This window comes from Phragmites australis, chromosome 20, assembly GCF_958298935.1.
Source record: "Phragmites australis chromosome 20, lpPhrAust1.1, whole genome shotgun sequence".
NCBI classification, from domain to species: Eukaryota; Viridiplantae; Streptophyta; class Magnoliopsida; order Poales; family Poaceae; genus Phragmites; species Phragmites australis.
In genome coordinates, this window is record NC_084940.1 from 24,954,744 (window position 1) to 24,971,133 (window position 16,390).

General features: G+C 42.9%; 1 protein-coding gene across 3 annotated transcripts; it reads left to right on the forward strand.

The window, feature by feature from the left end:
* Positions 1-5,387: 5,387 nt before the first annotated feature.
* Positions 5,388-11,131, forward strand: LOC133902387 (uncharacterized). Of its 3 annotated transcripts, none has more exons than XR_009906859.1 (4): positions 5,388-6,817; positions 7,283-7,484; positions 7,623-7,801; positions 10,850-11,131. XR_009906859.1 is itself a non-coding variant. In XM_062343972.1 (4 exons), the coding sequence occupies exons 1-3, from the start codon at positions 5,444-5,446 to the stop codon at positions 7,765-7,767; spliced, it is 1,716 nt and encodes a 571-aa protein (XP_062199956.1). In that variant the 5' UTR covers positions 5,388-5,443; the 3' UTR covers positions 7,768-7,801; positions 10,850-11,131. The 3 variants fall into 3 exon arrangements, 1 of the variants encoding a protein (XP_062199956.1); XR_009906858.1 differs by having other exon boundaries at positions 7,358-7,484; XM_062343972.1 differs by having other exon boundaries at positions 7,288-7,484.
* Positions 11,132-16,390: the final 5,259 nt, after the last annotated feature.

A 16,390-nucleotide genomic window follows, 5' to 3' on the forward strand; every position in this document is an offset into this window, starting at 1 on the left:
ATGAAATGATAGAAAAGATTGACTGAAGTTCTTCTGGGGAAAGATATGGTTGTAGAGATCCAGATGTTACTAAGGAATAACTACTGTAAAGATCTCAGGATGGCTATTTGAAACTAGCATGGTTGGATAGATCATATTTTTAGGAAAATTTGAGCACAAGAATCACCCAAATCGGAGCTAAAACGAAGAAGATATGGCTAAAACATTTTTTAGGGTTTTATCTAAAAAAAGAAAAGAACTTATTTTGAATAAAATAGAAAGTTCAGGGGCCTTTTTGTAAAAATAGAGGGATCTATTTGTAATTTTGGAAAAGTCTAGGGATTAATCTGTAAGTTTAGGTAATTACAGAAAAGTTGAAAGGCTTAATTGCAAAAGAGCTATTTTGTGGAATTTTTGGAATTATTTTTGTACTGGAAAAGAAGATTTATGACCTCGGCAAAGGAATTATGATGTCATCAGAGAAGAAAATAAAAGAAAAAGAAAAAGAAAAGGCTTACTGACTGGACATGATGACTGGGCATATCGGTGATGTGACATGGTGACTGAGTTGACATGTCAGCAAAGATGCTGACGTGGCCCTGAGATGGCAAGCCTGGCTGACTGCATTATGTATGGACACGTAGCAAAAGATGATTGGCCTGCGAAGGGGTAAGTTAGATCTAATCTGGGCCTTCGATTTTGGATCCGACGTCTTGGGAGTTTGGGGACAAATGGACACCGGTGGGGAGGAAATCCACGGCAGAACTGAGCTTGGGGACGGCAAAGGTTCGTCGGAGTTAGCCAAAGACCTCGTCGTCGGCCTCGGATATCGATGGCAAGAAGTGGAGAAGAGAGAGAGGTGGACGGGGAGCTTACTTAGGGCAATAGGCGGCTCAGGGAGAAAGTGAGGGGGCCTGGCGACATGCTGCACGGTGGAGAAGTTTCGGGATCTCGTCAGGATTGAGTTTCGGTGAGTGAATGGCGACGGCGAGCGGCATAACGCGGTCACGGGAGCACAATGAGTTCGTCTGAGGCGTCAACGAGGGCAGGCTATCACCAAGGCGTCAGGGCGACAACGAGGTGATACGGCGGCTGATGGATCTCGCCGAGGTGAGGTCCTTAGCAGCCGAAAAGTGAAAGCAAGGGTACGGGACAACCCAGTGGTCGACGGCGTTGCTTTCAGGTAGCTTTGTGGTGGCAACGCGCGTCGGGAAGCGGTGAATCAGCGAGGTCAACCGAGGGGCTCCTATGGCAGCGGCAGCTAGGGATTCGATGACTTGGTGAAATAGAGCACGGGGAGTGGCGACTTGCGGCGAAAAGTGACGGAGGTGGGTCGGGTGCTATATATAGGCAGCGAGATCGAGGAATCCATGGCACGCACGCCAAGAAAAAGGGTGGCGGTGCAACTCGGCTCGGATACGGCGGTGGAAGACGAGTCTGATGTGCGGGCCCCACGTGGTGGTGACTCGGATGAAGGCGGCTCGGCGTGGGGCGCCATCAGGTGCGAGCAGCGTGGAGGCAGCAGGCGCGCGGGAGTGGGCCAGGGCGAGGCAGTTGGCACGTGGCCCAAGCAGAGGAAGGCGGGAGGAAGAGGAGCGGGCCAGGCTCAGGCGGAGGAAAAGTAGAGGCTGGCTGGCGCAGCTGGGCCAGGCCGAAAGATTGGGAAAGCAGGCCAACTAGAAAGGAAAAAGAGAGGGGGAAGAGAGATAGGTCGGTTCGGGCTAAAGGGCTGGGCTGGATCAGGTTTAGGAATAGATCCAACTAGGCTTTAGGGTTTTAGGAATTTCAGAAAAAGGAACAAAGCAAATACAATTCAAATAAAACACCAAATAAAGTCTAAAAATTCTAGGAAAATCCAACAATCCTAATAAAACATTTTGAAAACAAAACAAAATATTTTGAGCTTATGAAATCATTTTGGAAATCATTTTTTTTAACTCAAACAGATTCAAATAAATCCAAATGAGCTCAAATAAAATCCAATAAAAACCTATATGCCTATTTTCAGCATAAATGCATACAAACAAAATAATAAACCTTAATTCAAATTTGAATTTGAATTTGGAAAATAGGCTTTTTCCTATTCTAATTATTCAACATACAATCTAATCTTGGAAGATTTTAGAAATTTGAGACATTCGAAAATCAGGGTGTGACACTCTCCGGCGAGAAGGGAGGGGAGCACACCATGGCCTCAGGGTCTGCCTACACTACAGAGCCGAGCACGAGACGGGATAAAGAACTGGACTCTAGGCGCAAAAGGCTTGAAGGAAAGAAGGAATGCAAAAGGAAGACTCGAAGGATCCTCAAACACCCATCCTTTAAAAAGACTACATTGGCATCCCAACCAACACAACATTCAAACAGCTCGAAACCCGAGGGGGCACGCAGAAAGAACCAAGAGTCCTTCAGGTCCAACGGCAATGTGCCTCCCCTTTTTCCTCTCTCCCAGGACACTTAAACCTCTCCCCATGATGCGGAACTCAAAAGTTAAACTTTGATAATGACGACTCCTGGGGTGAACTACGTTTGGCCTGGGACCCAAGTGGTCGGATCAGGCCGAATTGCGATCATGAGGGAGCTTAGGAGCTACTATCGGTGTATTGAGTAAAGGGGTACCTCGGCTAACAGGCCCCACGAAGGGTGTAAACAGCTAGGGGAACATGCCTCCTAAAATGCTGATCAATCGTGCGACCAGGGAAGGGTTACCACGCCCAGTGCAAAGCCTCCAGCGACTAATCTCGATACGCCTTCACATAAACCCGTGACCAGCCCCACTGATCGTGGGACTAGATTAGACGCAACCCATCCGAAGCGCCTTTATTTGGCCCTCGCTCGAACGCTTCTCTTCACCAGGCAACAGCTCCAGCGGATAAAGTCGTGGGCGATGCAGGGAGCGTTGTCCTATCCCGTAGCATTAAAGGCTATGCAGTGAGACTTTATAGGCTGGTGTAGCGCCGCACGACAGATGGGACGTTGTCAGCCACTCGGCAGGGCAAGTGGACGGGAACGACGCAGAGAGGCAAGTGGACGGGAACGACGCATAGAGGCAAGTGGACGGGAACAACGCAGAGAGGCAAGTGGATCGGAATGGCACATAAAGGCAAGTGGACGGGGATGGCGACAGCGCGGAGAGGCAAGCGGACGGGGACGGTGCAGAAGGGCACCATTCTGTCCCGTCGCATTAAATGCAGCAAGGTAGGGCTCTACGGGCTAAACACGACAGTGTATGGCAGCACGACATACAATGCTGTCAGAGCAAATTGGCATACCTGGTTCTCCGTAATGATGATTTGAGTTAGATATTAGAATGAGCAGAGGCCATCTGTGTAGGGCCTACATGTAAGTTCTCCCCTTCCTTACTATATAAAGGGATGAGGACCCCATTTGTAAGGTAGAGAAATCAATTCTTGCAAACTGCTAGAACACCATCTGTAACAAAGTGAGACCTACAATAACACAAACACAGGACGTAGGGTTGTTATCCTCCGGGAGACCTAAACCTGTATAACCCCTTGTGTCCCCGAATCTGCCATCTACATACACACACCTAGTCCCTGAAACACCGTTCACGCACCCACTATCCAACATACCCCAGAATCACTGTCAGGGATTTACCCTCGATAGATGACAACACAACCAAAGCAAATGGCAAATAACAAATAATACCAAATGATTAAGTGGAGGGGTATTTATAGCCTCAAACCCGCACACTAGCCGTTAACCCAACGGCTCTTAAAAGCTGTTAATACCGGATGATCCGGTGAGAACAGTAGTACTAACACCAGATCATCCAGTGAGTACACTCTCACAAACTAGTTATTGGAACCCCACTCAAGCCACTGTGAACACCAGACACTCTGGTGTATACTGCAACATCGTCACCGGGCATTCCGATGAGTATACCTTAGCCATCCGAGCCAACATCTTCTCTATATAAATTTCTCCGGTGCCTTCTCCGGTGCTTATCAATTCATCACCGGACTATACGGTGAGTTATCTTCAGCCAGCCGAGCTTCTGCAACCCTCTCTGGAAATAATACTCCGGTGTACACAGCCTCCATCATCGGACCATCCAATGGCTTGAGCTTTGTCTTCTTCTTTGTACTGTTTATTGTCCTGTGTATTTGTCTACTGCACTCTTGCTTTATCACCGGACTATCCGGTGGCGTCTTCTGCTTCTTCTTCCTCTTTGCACTATTCATTATCCGGTGTGTGCACTTCCATAGCACCGGACCATCCAGTAACGCAAAACTCCCTCTGTCTGTATGCACTGTTCATTATCCGGTGTGTGCAACACATTCAACATCTGACCATCCGGTGAGAACAAAACCCTTGGGACTTCTCCAAATCAACAAAACTTTGTCCCGGCTTCGATGGCTTCTTCATATATTGCATCAATGAGACATACTTACATATGTTGTTGGCAAACATGTTAGTCCTATTGACTATATTTTCATTAATCACTAAAATCATAAACATGGCCTAATAGAGCCATTTTCCTTATAGAGGTTTTTCAACGGAATACCTGCAGCCACAAACTCACAAAAACATAGATTGGGCACATCGCCCAAAAGTTAACTAGAACAAGAATGGACACAAGAAAGCTAAAGAGACACATATTTGTTTCCCGAAGTTCAGATCCAACGATCTTACGTCTCCGTTGAGGTGCTCACACAGAGCTGGGTCTCTTTCAACCCTTATCCTCACCAAGCGACTACAGAGATCGAGCTTAGGCTTACATGATTGTCCTCTTCCCTTGCAGAGGCGAGAATAGCCTTCACAAATATTCTGCGACACTCTACAATCTTGGATGCTCACCGGGAGATGCCTAGCCATTTAGGAGGATGAACCTCCAAAAGTAACAAATGCGGCTCGATTGGCTTGACAATAAACTCAAGTGTTCAAAGATTTGAACGTGACTCACTAGCACTCAATCTTTTACTCTCACACCCAACTCTCAAATCTTTGCAAGAATTGATGCTATAAAGGAGTGGGGAGAGCTATTGAATGACTTTAAAGGCTTTTGTCTCGTGGTTGTTCAGCAACAAAAGAAGGGAGTGGTTGAAAGGGTATTTATACCCTTCCTTCTGAAACTAGCTGTTATGTAGCTTTTTTTACTAACCGAAACTTCCGGATTCAATCTGGAACTTTTAGGTTGAGGAACTTTTGATGGTTCACGAGCTTTTTCCAAGTGGGCGCGGTTTTTCCACAGAGAATGGAGGGACGGGGGAGCGGAAAAGGACAAATCGTAACAAGACACTGATGATACAGTGATTTTTTAAGTGGGAGAGAGAAGTAAATATTCGAAATTCACATTGCATTTTAGACTGAAAAAAATCGAAATAGAGAAGGAGAGAGGATAATTGCATAGTACTACGTAGCAAAGTCTTTAGAGTGGCATTTTTACCGGGTGGCATGAACGAATTTTCCCTTTTTCTTCGCGGCAAACCGTGGGGAAAAAATGCGTTTGGTGGCAAGAGAAAGCGAGAGTGGGGTTTGGTCGTGTGTGCCGCCGCAAGCAATGGCGATGTCATCGGAGCAAGATTACAAGCCAACGGAGACGAGGTGTCCCAAGCAGCCGCCGCCGCCGCCGCCGATCCCGGTGGCAGATTCACCGGTGGGTTTAGGGCCATCTCACGGGTCCCGGTGCCGGCCGGCGCCTCCCCTGCAGCATCAGCTACCCGACCTTGGCCGCCGCCGCCGCCCTCTTCCCGCCCACGCCGCCACTAGCTCCGCCCAGCTCCATCTCCAAGGGCCGCGGCCGACGGTAATAGCGAAGAAGGAGCCCGTCACCGGTAACAATGGGACTCGAGCGGGGCTGGCATCCGGTCGGTCTCAGGCTCCTGCTTCCCGGAGCTGCGCTATGGCGGCCATCGCCAAGAATCAGCGGCCTCCCCTTGCCGGCGCGGATGGCAGGCCCAATCTGTTTGAGGAATTCCGCTACATTCCTCTTACCAAGGGGAAGGCACAAGATCTGGTCATGGCTGCTTGCAGTGTACAGCAGCAGCGGCACGGGAAGGCCAACACTAACTGGAAACCGCCTCGCGATCGGCCTGCCGAATCCTGCCTTCTCAATCTTTGCCCTACAGTCCGAAGCACTGTGGCCATGAAGACAACCATTAAGCAGCAGGAGCAGCAGCAGAAGCAGAAGCAGGAAGGAAGCTCTTGTTGTCACAGCCGAACCACCACACATTGTTGTGCAACCCCTGCGTCCTGTCCAGATGGCAAGTTCTTCCATGGTTGTTGTGTTCATTCAGTCGGCGTCACTGCAGTCAGGGGGAAGAGGAAGGAAGAATCAAGCTCTCAAGTGTCCACTCCCCTCTCTTGCGCTGATAATTCACATAGCCCTTTTGACAAGTTCCGATACAGCCCCTTCGCGGAGCGGAAAGATCAGGATCTGTCTGCTACTGCTACTTCCAATTTATGGGGGGCATCCTCACAGTCGCTGGCACGCTGTCCTTGTGTTGGTGGTCTCAAAGTGGGGAGGAAGAGTGTGCAGGCTACCTCTCAAGAAGGCAGGCAACATCAGTGTGCAGATAAGAGAAGTAAGAGGCAACATCAGTGTGCAGATAAGAGAAGTAAGACTGCGACAGTCTCTGCAGCCAGCAAGCCCAAGAACAAGAAATCAGTCTCTCAGCGGAAGCCTAATAAGAAATCATCTGCAGTGCTCACTGCTGCTGAGAAACGGTTGGATATGTACCGCCGCCTGCCACCTGATCAACTGGTGGCTCCACGCCGCTACACACCTTACAATCTCCTCCAGGAGCGCTATGCTCCTGATCCTTGGAAGGTCATCGTCATATGTATGCTGCTAAACCGCACGAAAGGCAAAATGGTAATTTTTTTTGGTATACTGCCCTTTGAATACCTTTATTTACTAAAACGCCAACTGCGATCTGAGAATTGCTTGAGGGATGACGGCAACCTTAGAATCCTGAATGAGTTACATTACTCTCATGCTTAAATCCGCCATCTGACCCTTGCTTCCACGCCATTCCATCATATAAAAAAACTGATCACATCTTTGCTCCGACTTAAAGTAATAACCAAGCTTGAAAACTCCAGGTTGTTATAGCTGTTTTCTACTGATGATTCCTTTGATCTACACTCTCTCTGCAGAAACAAGACCTGTAAATTGTTCATCTTCGCATCTTGCTTTAGATGTTCATTGTCATGTCATAGTAGTATGGTTTTCTTTGTGTAATTTTGTTAAACTCTGACAGATCTTTGTTGTACCACAATGCCTTTGTACCTTTAATCAAGATCAACATAAGTTTGATCCAATGCCTTTGTCAATTAGTACAGATCAAAGAGTTAATAGAGGGGTTCTTTGCTCGGTATCCTGATGCACAAACTGCTTGCAATGCTAATTTAGAAGGGATGGTGGAGTACCTGAGGCCCACGGGCTTACAGCTTGAAAAAGCAGTGAGAATTCAAAAATTCTCTTCTTCGTACCTCAGCTCAGATTGGACTTACGTTACCGAGCTCCATGGTGTTGGCAAGTAAGTGCGCATCCCATTCTTTTTAATTTTTGTGCAGTACAATTTTATATAATTCTTTCTTATATTTTTTTTTCTGTTTTTTACATAGTATCTCAGCTAGTTCTGCACATCGCAGCCCTAAGGTTGTCCTTGTTGCAGGTATGCAGCAGATGCATATGCAATCTTTTGCGCGGGTAGGGTGATGGAGGTTGAACCTGAAGATCACAAGTTAGTAGACTACTGGAAGTATGTCTGTAATATCGGTGAACCTTGGGAGGATGAAGACTCTTGTTTTGCAATTTGAGTGGCCCATTCTGATGATCGATTCACACAAGAAGGTATTTAGATTCATGGCTTTACAGTTATTGAGCTAGATTGTTTAGCTCATGAAGCTCTGTGGGATCTTAGTTATGCGAGAATTGAGATGCCTTGCTAAAATGAGAAGATGTGTTGGTAAACATATGCAACAGTTGGGGACAGAATTTGTCTAAACACCTAATTATTTGATTGTAAAACCAAAATATCTAATAGGGAACTGAGTAAGATGTGATTCAAGGTTTGTAACTTTGTATGTTTTTTTCCTAACTATCTTGATAGTTTCATCTATTCTATATAGTTAGTTCAACCTGTTTTACCTTGTCTGTTTCATGTTGGGTCTTTTTAAATCAACAAAATTGCAGTTTTCCAACATTTCAATTGAGAGCTAGATGCGATGTGGATTTGGGTGCAATGTTCTTTACCTTTTTCTTGAAAAAGGAGATGTATGTGTGCACTGTTAGTAGTTCCAAAGCAAATTTCTTATCCTAAGTTAAATTCACGTGAATTCGTCAAGGACTACAGGATTATACAATACATGGAAGGCACTTGGGGTTCCTCTTCACTAAATTTAGAACTGTTGGCTAATGAAAGGTTAATTTCAGATGTGGTTTCATAAAGGTGAATAATTTACTAACTGATAATGACCCTAGTTGCCCAAGTCATGCCACTTAGTATTGCACGACTCTTCCACTGGCTGCTAGTTTGGTCCTTACCGACCAGGGCCTATTCATTCCCTTCACTCCTCCACCCCATATGAGAAATAATCCATATGAGACCAGATATCATCCGCAAACCGCAAGTTCTCTTTACCACCATCACTACAGATTTCTACACTACAATATATGTTTGCTTACCTAATTTAACCCAATTTATTGAGCAGTATTCTCTGGAATGTTATGAGAAGACTATGTATTACATATACAGTTACTTAGTTTCGACGCAATTGAGAACTGCGTTTTTGGTTGTCTAGGCAGGATTGAGATTTGATCATTCAGGTTTGCAGTAGTTCACTGAGTAGTCTAATAGTGATGCTGATGCCATGTCTCCAGACTTGGTTATAGTTCCACCATTGGTTGCCTCTATTACTCCCACTGTAGATACACGTGTGGGAGATTTCCGTCATGATTTTACTAATAATTCCATCATTTAGTGGATGGTGTCCTAGTTAATTGTGTGTGTGTGCTAGTATAGCCTATATAAGACAGGCTGTGGGATTGGAGGGCTGGCAGGCCCAGAGCATACACAAACAGTCCTATATACCAACTCTACTAGGGTGTGTTGGCTGCGAAGCCACCGCAGAACGGTTAAGAGATATTTTGGATTTGTTTCCTTTTCTCACTTGTAGTTGTTTTGGACCATGTATATAGTTACTCTTTGGCTTGTAACTCCACTAATATAGAGGATCTTTGCCTCTGTGTACTTGTGGCCACATCCCAATTTAGGTTTTCCACGTAAAGTACGTGTATCACTCAAGGTTGTCTGGATTGCAAAACCGATAGTAGGATTGTCGATCCCATGGAGCTCACATAACACAGATCAGCATGTGGATTGAAGTATCATAGGATCTTTATCGTAAAAGTAGGATTGCATAGGATTTGTGCAGGATCAGTAGGCGGAGGATTATTAAGGATCGGGTAGGGTCATGATGGTAACAACAAAATGTCACCACATAAGTTTGATATTACCATTTTTTTTAACTTAGTTTATATCAGTTTAATTTGCTTATTTTTTGGTCTTTTTTACATGTTGTTCTAAGTTAACTATTATTACCGTCCACATATTGGGCCGTTAAATGATTAATATTAATTAATACAAAATAACTGTTGGTTAAATGTTTTTCTAAAAAAAATTAATGTGGTATGAATATGTGCACTTGTGTTAACAACAACAACAGCCTTTGTCCTAAGCAAGTTGGAGTAGACTAGAGATGAGATCCATAAGATCCAACTAAACAGACGATGAGAAAACAATAATGATAATAAAGGTACTAGTGTTGATAAATTTAATTAAATACTTCAAAATTTACATTGTAGATTGACATACCGTAAAGAAACTAAATCTGATAGGGTTTTTTTTTTCTCGGCCACAAGGAGAGACACCCCTCGGGCATTTTTTAATTTTAAGGTAGGGAAGTACTGAACCTTAACGGGCTAGGGAACTCGCTGAAATCAGATTCTCAGGGAGGTACCCACAAATTGGTGCGTCCGGGTTTGAGCCAGGGTGGTCGTCCCCTCTACTGGAGGCACTAACCAACTGAGCTACTGCTCAGTTCGCAATCTGATAGAAATATGATTTTACAATCCGATCCTATCGGAAAAAAGATCCTACCTAGGATCGCATTCCTGACAACCTTGGTCTCATGTGTTTAACATTTAACAACAATGTGAATGCCCATTTCATGTGAAAACAAATAGATGGATATGTACAAGAGAAAGCTACAAGCTCTACGGGGAAAATCAATCAAAGTTGTCTAGCCAGGTTTTAATATCTTGGAAAGAATTATGTCTTATTCCAAGAATGAAAGTTGACTCTTGATTAAATGTTAACCTTTTTCTTTGTTTCTGACCTGCCAAGTGCTCTGTTTAGCAAATGCTACTTTTATGCTGCTTGTCAAAATCCAAATTGAAAATAATTGATGAATTTGTATCATAGGCATGCAGCGCTCACAAATGACATTAAAAGCAACGATGATAGATTATATTTCATGGCCCTTGTGCAAAGCCTATTTTTAGCTCTAAATTCTTCCAGCTCAGCAGATTTTTATAAGAACAATCTCAAGCAAATTATTTATTTGTGAAGGTCTTACGTATTTTTAGTACATTCAATATTAGGAGCAACAATTTCAACGTACATGAAGTATGAGCAAAAGTTCTTTCCAGCTATTTGATAATTTACTTACTTTTTGTTGAACTGGAAAGTCAACACAGGCACTTGACTTTCTGAAGCAGTATGATCCAGTATGATGTCTTTAATTCCAGAATCATCGAGCACTAATTTTTTTGTTACTAAACAATAGAATCGCAAACCGAATAGTGAGCCTCCACTAATTTTTTACCCACTCTATGCAGGTTGCCACCCAAGAGCATGTTCAGGTCTGGGGACCATGTACTGTTGAGATTCTACCCTGCACTGATGAGCATCCCCTTTTGAGTTAATTATATTTAGTTTTGGAACAACACCTGTGGTTAATATTGTGAGCAAGTGGTACTAAAGCTAATTTAATAGGAACTAATTATCTAAGATTATGTTAAGAAGTAACAATCTCTCCTAATGACGCTCAGTAAAGATGTTTATACATATTTTGGGCTTTAAGCTGTTGAGGTCTTAATCCAAATTTTCATCCAGATGTTGCTTAAGATCTTCTGTACAGGTTTCAGTATTCACGGCTTCATTTAGTCCAGAGTTGAACTTGATTTTGATCAGAATGTTTTTTAGGTTCAGAGTTGTACTAAAGTTTTAAGAAGCACACTATAATTAGAAAAAAATGAGCGGGGACTAGCACTTAACCAGAAAGCTGCACGCACGACCGTTTCTCATTGAAAAATCATTAGCTTTAGGTCAATTTTAAGGTTTTTTAAGGTTTGCTTCATTCAAATGCGATAAACTTTTCCAAAACAACTTGAAATTTTATAGTAAACCTGGAACTGTCGAGTTGAGTTCTCAGCCTATATATTTATCAATGTCTGTATAGAACTTTTCTGCATTTGGCTTCATTTGTGGTGTGATCCGATGCACCTATTGCACTGTGAAGTTTGTTCGCCCGTGAGGAACTATTTACTCTTCTGTTCAAATTTTTTATTAAAGGCAAACAAATCCAATGATCACATTTGCACTGTTCACATTTGCACTGTGAACCTTGGCCCTCCTAGGCTGGATCCAATGATCAAGCTTTGTAACTGAAACGGCCTTTTTAAGTAAGCTGAAGCGTATTGTCGCTAAGAAGGGGTACATGGTGGATTATTCATTGATTTGGATGAGGAATAGTGGGCCTCTCAAACTCCCGTGCATGCTTGCAACTTTGCAGCTGATGTGTGCAGTTTTTGTACTGGCAGGCATTAGGGTTACAATCTGAATTTCAAACCTAGTCGACGACAAGAAGTACGTATAAATATCGGTGAGCATTCTTGTTTTGGTGTTTGAGTTGTTCATTCAGATGGTTATCTCACCACCAGAAATAAGGATATGCATTACTTTGCCAATGTTGAGCTGATTTTTTGCATTAAGAAGTTCTGTATGCCAATCATTAAATGATCAGCTATATTAGTAATCATGTGCCACTAGCGAGCAAATTAACCTGAAAAAACTGAAGCTGTACATTCTCAGAACATTGGTTCAGTCATCAGTCTTGTATATTCTCAGTTGATTGCAGGTTGTTCTATAACACTGTTATCATCAGAAGGAACACGTGTTTTTGTCTAGCCAATCGACATATTTTTCCTTAGAGCATTAGAAGCATTAATGTCTGTCATTTCACTCCAGCTAGAAATTCTACCTAGCCAGTCGGGTTAGCAAGAGCGTCAATGATCACTGAACGTCACTTGCTATATCAATTCGCTTTGGCGTGTTTGTGGTGGTTTGAGTAAAGGGGGGCATGCCTACTTCCAACTATCTCAATCCCGAAGAACTTCGATTGATGAGATAAGAAGCATCCTAACAGGAAGCTTGCACCTTTATTTTTTAATAGATGTTTCTTTGCAGAATTGTGATGCTGTAGTAAATGGATATGAAAAAATACCAGTTAAAAAAGGCCTACAAGGAGCATCCAGAATCATTGCATGTTGTTCCCATGTTTTAGCATTTCAATACTCTGAAATACGTGCTGTTAAGACCAGGGCTCCATTTCTTCCTTCTTAATTAGGGGGGTGTTTAGAGGTCCGATTCTCAAGGAATGATGTATGGTGTAGGATACTGGAGTAGCCGCACCTAGGTGAACCTGGACAGATTTGTCGCTCGACATGTTTGATAGCTTCAGTTGTCCAAGTACCTCTGTGTTTTCTTTTCAGGAATTTCTTATTTCTAACTATAGTTGCTGGTACGTTTGAATGCAGAGAAATCACAAAAATATTTAAAGGAATCCCAACAAATCATTGCCGTTGGAGAAGACAGCAAGCAGTTCTCTGGTCTTGAAGTTGTTGAAAAATAGCTTTTGCCAATTGGATTGGCTTATAGCTAATTTTCTCCTTTTTCTTTTTTATTCTTTCCTTCCTTCTGTCCTGAAAACTTTTGTACGACTAGTAGGGTTCTCCCCTACTGTTCTTCAGAAAACAAAATTGAAATGTTATGTTTATGCTGAGTAAATTCTAAATTTCGTAGTTACATTAATTTTTATGCTAGCCTCATGTCCGTGCACATTGTGCTCCTCAACCAGCTGTACGACATTTGCCAGAGAAACGCGATAGGGTCTGCATTTGCAGGATGGTGGCATGGAACGCAGTGGTGTGGGCACTGAGCAGAATAGTTTGTCCGTATATAATGCTGTCGCTTCCTTTTTGTTCTCTTGGTTTTGTTCATCTATGCATCTTGTTTTTTCGTTTTCTGTTGGTAGTTGGCTCAGGAGCTGGAGCAGATGAATGCAACGAGGGTTAATCATAATCTTCATGTTCACATGATGAACACTCAACAATAGAAGGTGCTGGTTTTCAATAAGGAAAAAGTCCATATTTAGTCCCTCAATTCTTCACTCAGTTTGAAAATGGTCCCTAAACTTTAATACCGGACATAGTTGGTCCCTCAACTCTCAAAACTGGGCAACACTCATCCCTCCACTTTGAACTGAGTGGTTTTACACATGTGGCATCCTAACTTAGATTTGATATGGAAATTGCTCGATGATGACACAGTACTTTTCTTCCCCTTTCACTCCCCCCCCCTCCCTCCTATTTTTCCCATCTCTTCTAGACAGGATCCCACAAACATCCCAACGGCGGCAGCCGACAAGCGTTCGCGGTGGCGGAGAGTGTGGGCGGCCACTTTGTCACTTAGCTGGTCGAGGAGGTGCCCACGATGGAGCAACTTTCTCAAAGAAATTCTCTGTTTCTTGCCCCCGTTCCAAACTGCACATACAGAATCAACATCAACCATGATTTTGGGGGGACAAAGGCTTGATTTTTACCTCCTTTTTGGCTAGCATGGGTGACAAGCCTCTAAACTTTAGAGAAAAACTCAGACTGAAGAATCAGGGTAAGAATTTTCGGTCAACTACAGGAAATCAAGCAAGAACAAGAGAAATCACATGATCCCAGATAATTACGCTAGCTAGTAGTAATATGTTCTTCATTAATTCATGACAACCATAACTGTTTCAATTTATGAATACAACTCATGCCACCCTAATGCATAGACGGCAACTCGAGTAGGTAAACAGCGAATACAAAAACTGTGTTTCAATAGCAAAAACAGAAATGTCTCCAGCCACTCGATATTAAGTCCCTTTCTTCTTAGCCGTCCGATGATATGCCTTTAACTTTTATCCTTGCCACCATCTCCAACTCCATTTCTCAGACTTCAGACAGAACTCTGAATCTTCAGGTCCTGACAATGCCTCCCCTTTAGATAGCAGCTTGTCCTCAAGGTGCAAAGGAAGGAAAAACCTTGCGTATGAAAGGGACGTCCTCCCAAGTACAATCTTTTGCAGAAACGTTGAGCCACTATATGAGCCATTGAGCCATGGGCTCCCCTCTTCTTGGAACAACTGGTTCAGTTTTCAGCTTGCCATCTTCTCCCATCAGAGGAACACCTGGTAATGGAATGGCCTTCCCTCCCACATGCTTTTTCAGTTGATTCACATGGAAGACATGATGTATAGCTGCATCTTCGGGCAATAAATTTTATAAGCCATTTGCCCTATCTTCTCCAAAATTCTGAAGGGGCCATACTACTTGGATTTAAGTTTTAAAGAACCTCTCAACCCTAGAGCATTCTGTCTATATGGCTGTACTTTCAAGTAAACCATGTCACCAATTTAAAAGGTTCTTTCACTTCTTTTCTTATCAGCAAACTTCTTGATTCTTTCTTCTACTTCATGAAGATTTCTCTTGAGTTCGCTCAACATCTCTTCTTTTTGTGTGATAGTGATCTTGGCCTCTTCAGAGATATTGCAAGGAATGGCAAATTCACCAATTTGTGGGGGAGGATAACCATACAAAGCTTGAAAGGGTGTAGATTTGAGAGAGGTGTGATAGGTGGTATTATACAACCATTCAACTGTTGGCAGCCACATATACCAGTCCTTAGGCTCTCTGAAAACCATATTACTTAAATAGGATTCTAAGCATTGATTTACTCGCTTAGTTTGACCATCGGTTTGTGGATGTTGAGATATACTAAATCTCAAATCAATCTTTAGACATTGTAATATTGCTTTAAAGAGTTTGCTTGTAAAACTTATATCCCTGTCACTGATGATTGAAAGAGGCACTCCATGCAATTTGAAGACATGATCCAAAAATAATTGGACTACTTACTGCACTATGTATGGGTGTGATAATGCCATGAAGTGAGCATACATGGTCAGCATATCCACCACCACAAGAATGACATCATTCCCTTTTGATTTTGGTAGAGCTTCAATGAAATCCATGCTCAAATGAGTCCATGATTGCTCAAGAATTTCCAAAGGTTTCAGTAGCCTAGGAAGACTTACATGTTTAGATTTGGTGACTTGGCAAGTGGGGCATTCTGCTATGAAATTTTCTACTTGAGCATTCATCTTTGGCCAATAGAACACTCACTTAAGTCTATGATAGGTGGCTCTAATCCCAGAATGGCCTCCCATAGCTGATGCATGAAAATTGTGTATGAGTTTATCTCTCAAATCAGTACCACCTCCTACATACAATCTTCCCTTATACTTGATGATGCCATTCCCTACTATGATATGGCCTTCCTGAATTGAACCTAGTCCTGCAAGCTCAAGGATCTTTTGGCATTGATTATCAGCCATATAGCTAAATATTACATCTTCTACCTAGTCAGGCTGCAAGACAGTGATGGCTTGACAAGAATTCCCTTTTCTGGATAGTGCATCAGCTACCAAGTTTTCTTTCCCCTTCTTGTACTCCATTGAGTAATCAAATTTCAGCACTTTAACAGGAGTTTGTGCTGAATTTCATCAATTAACCTTTGGGTAGCAATATATTTTAAGCTCTGTTGGTCAGTCTTTATAATAACTCTGCTGCCCATCAATTAGTGCCTCCACTTCTTGAGAGCCTCCAAAATGGCCAAGGCTTCTTTATCATATACTAATTGAGCAGCAGCTTTAGGATAAAGTTTTTTACTAAAATATGCTATTGGTCTTCCTAATTGCATCAAAACAACACCTATTTCTGTATTGAAAGCATCAAACTCAATCACAAAAGGCAAACTGAAATCTAGTAATGCTAATACAAGACATGTAGTCATAGCTTGTTTCAATTTATCAAAGGATTATGTCTGAACTGCTCCCCACACAAAGGAACATTTCTTCAATAGATCAAAGAGGGGTCTACAGATTTGTCCATAACGCTTAACAACCTCCTATAATATCCTGTTAACCCCCAGAAAGCCTCTCAACTTGGTCACATTTTCAAGTATAGGCCAATTCAGAATGTCAGTCACTTTTGAAGGATCAG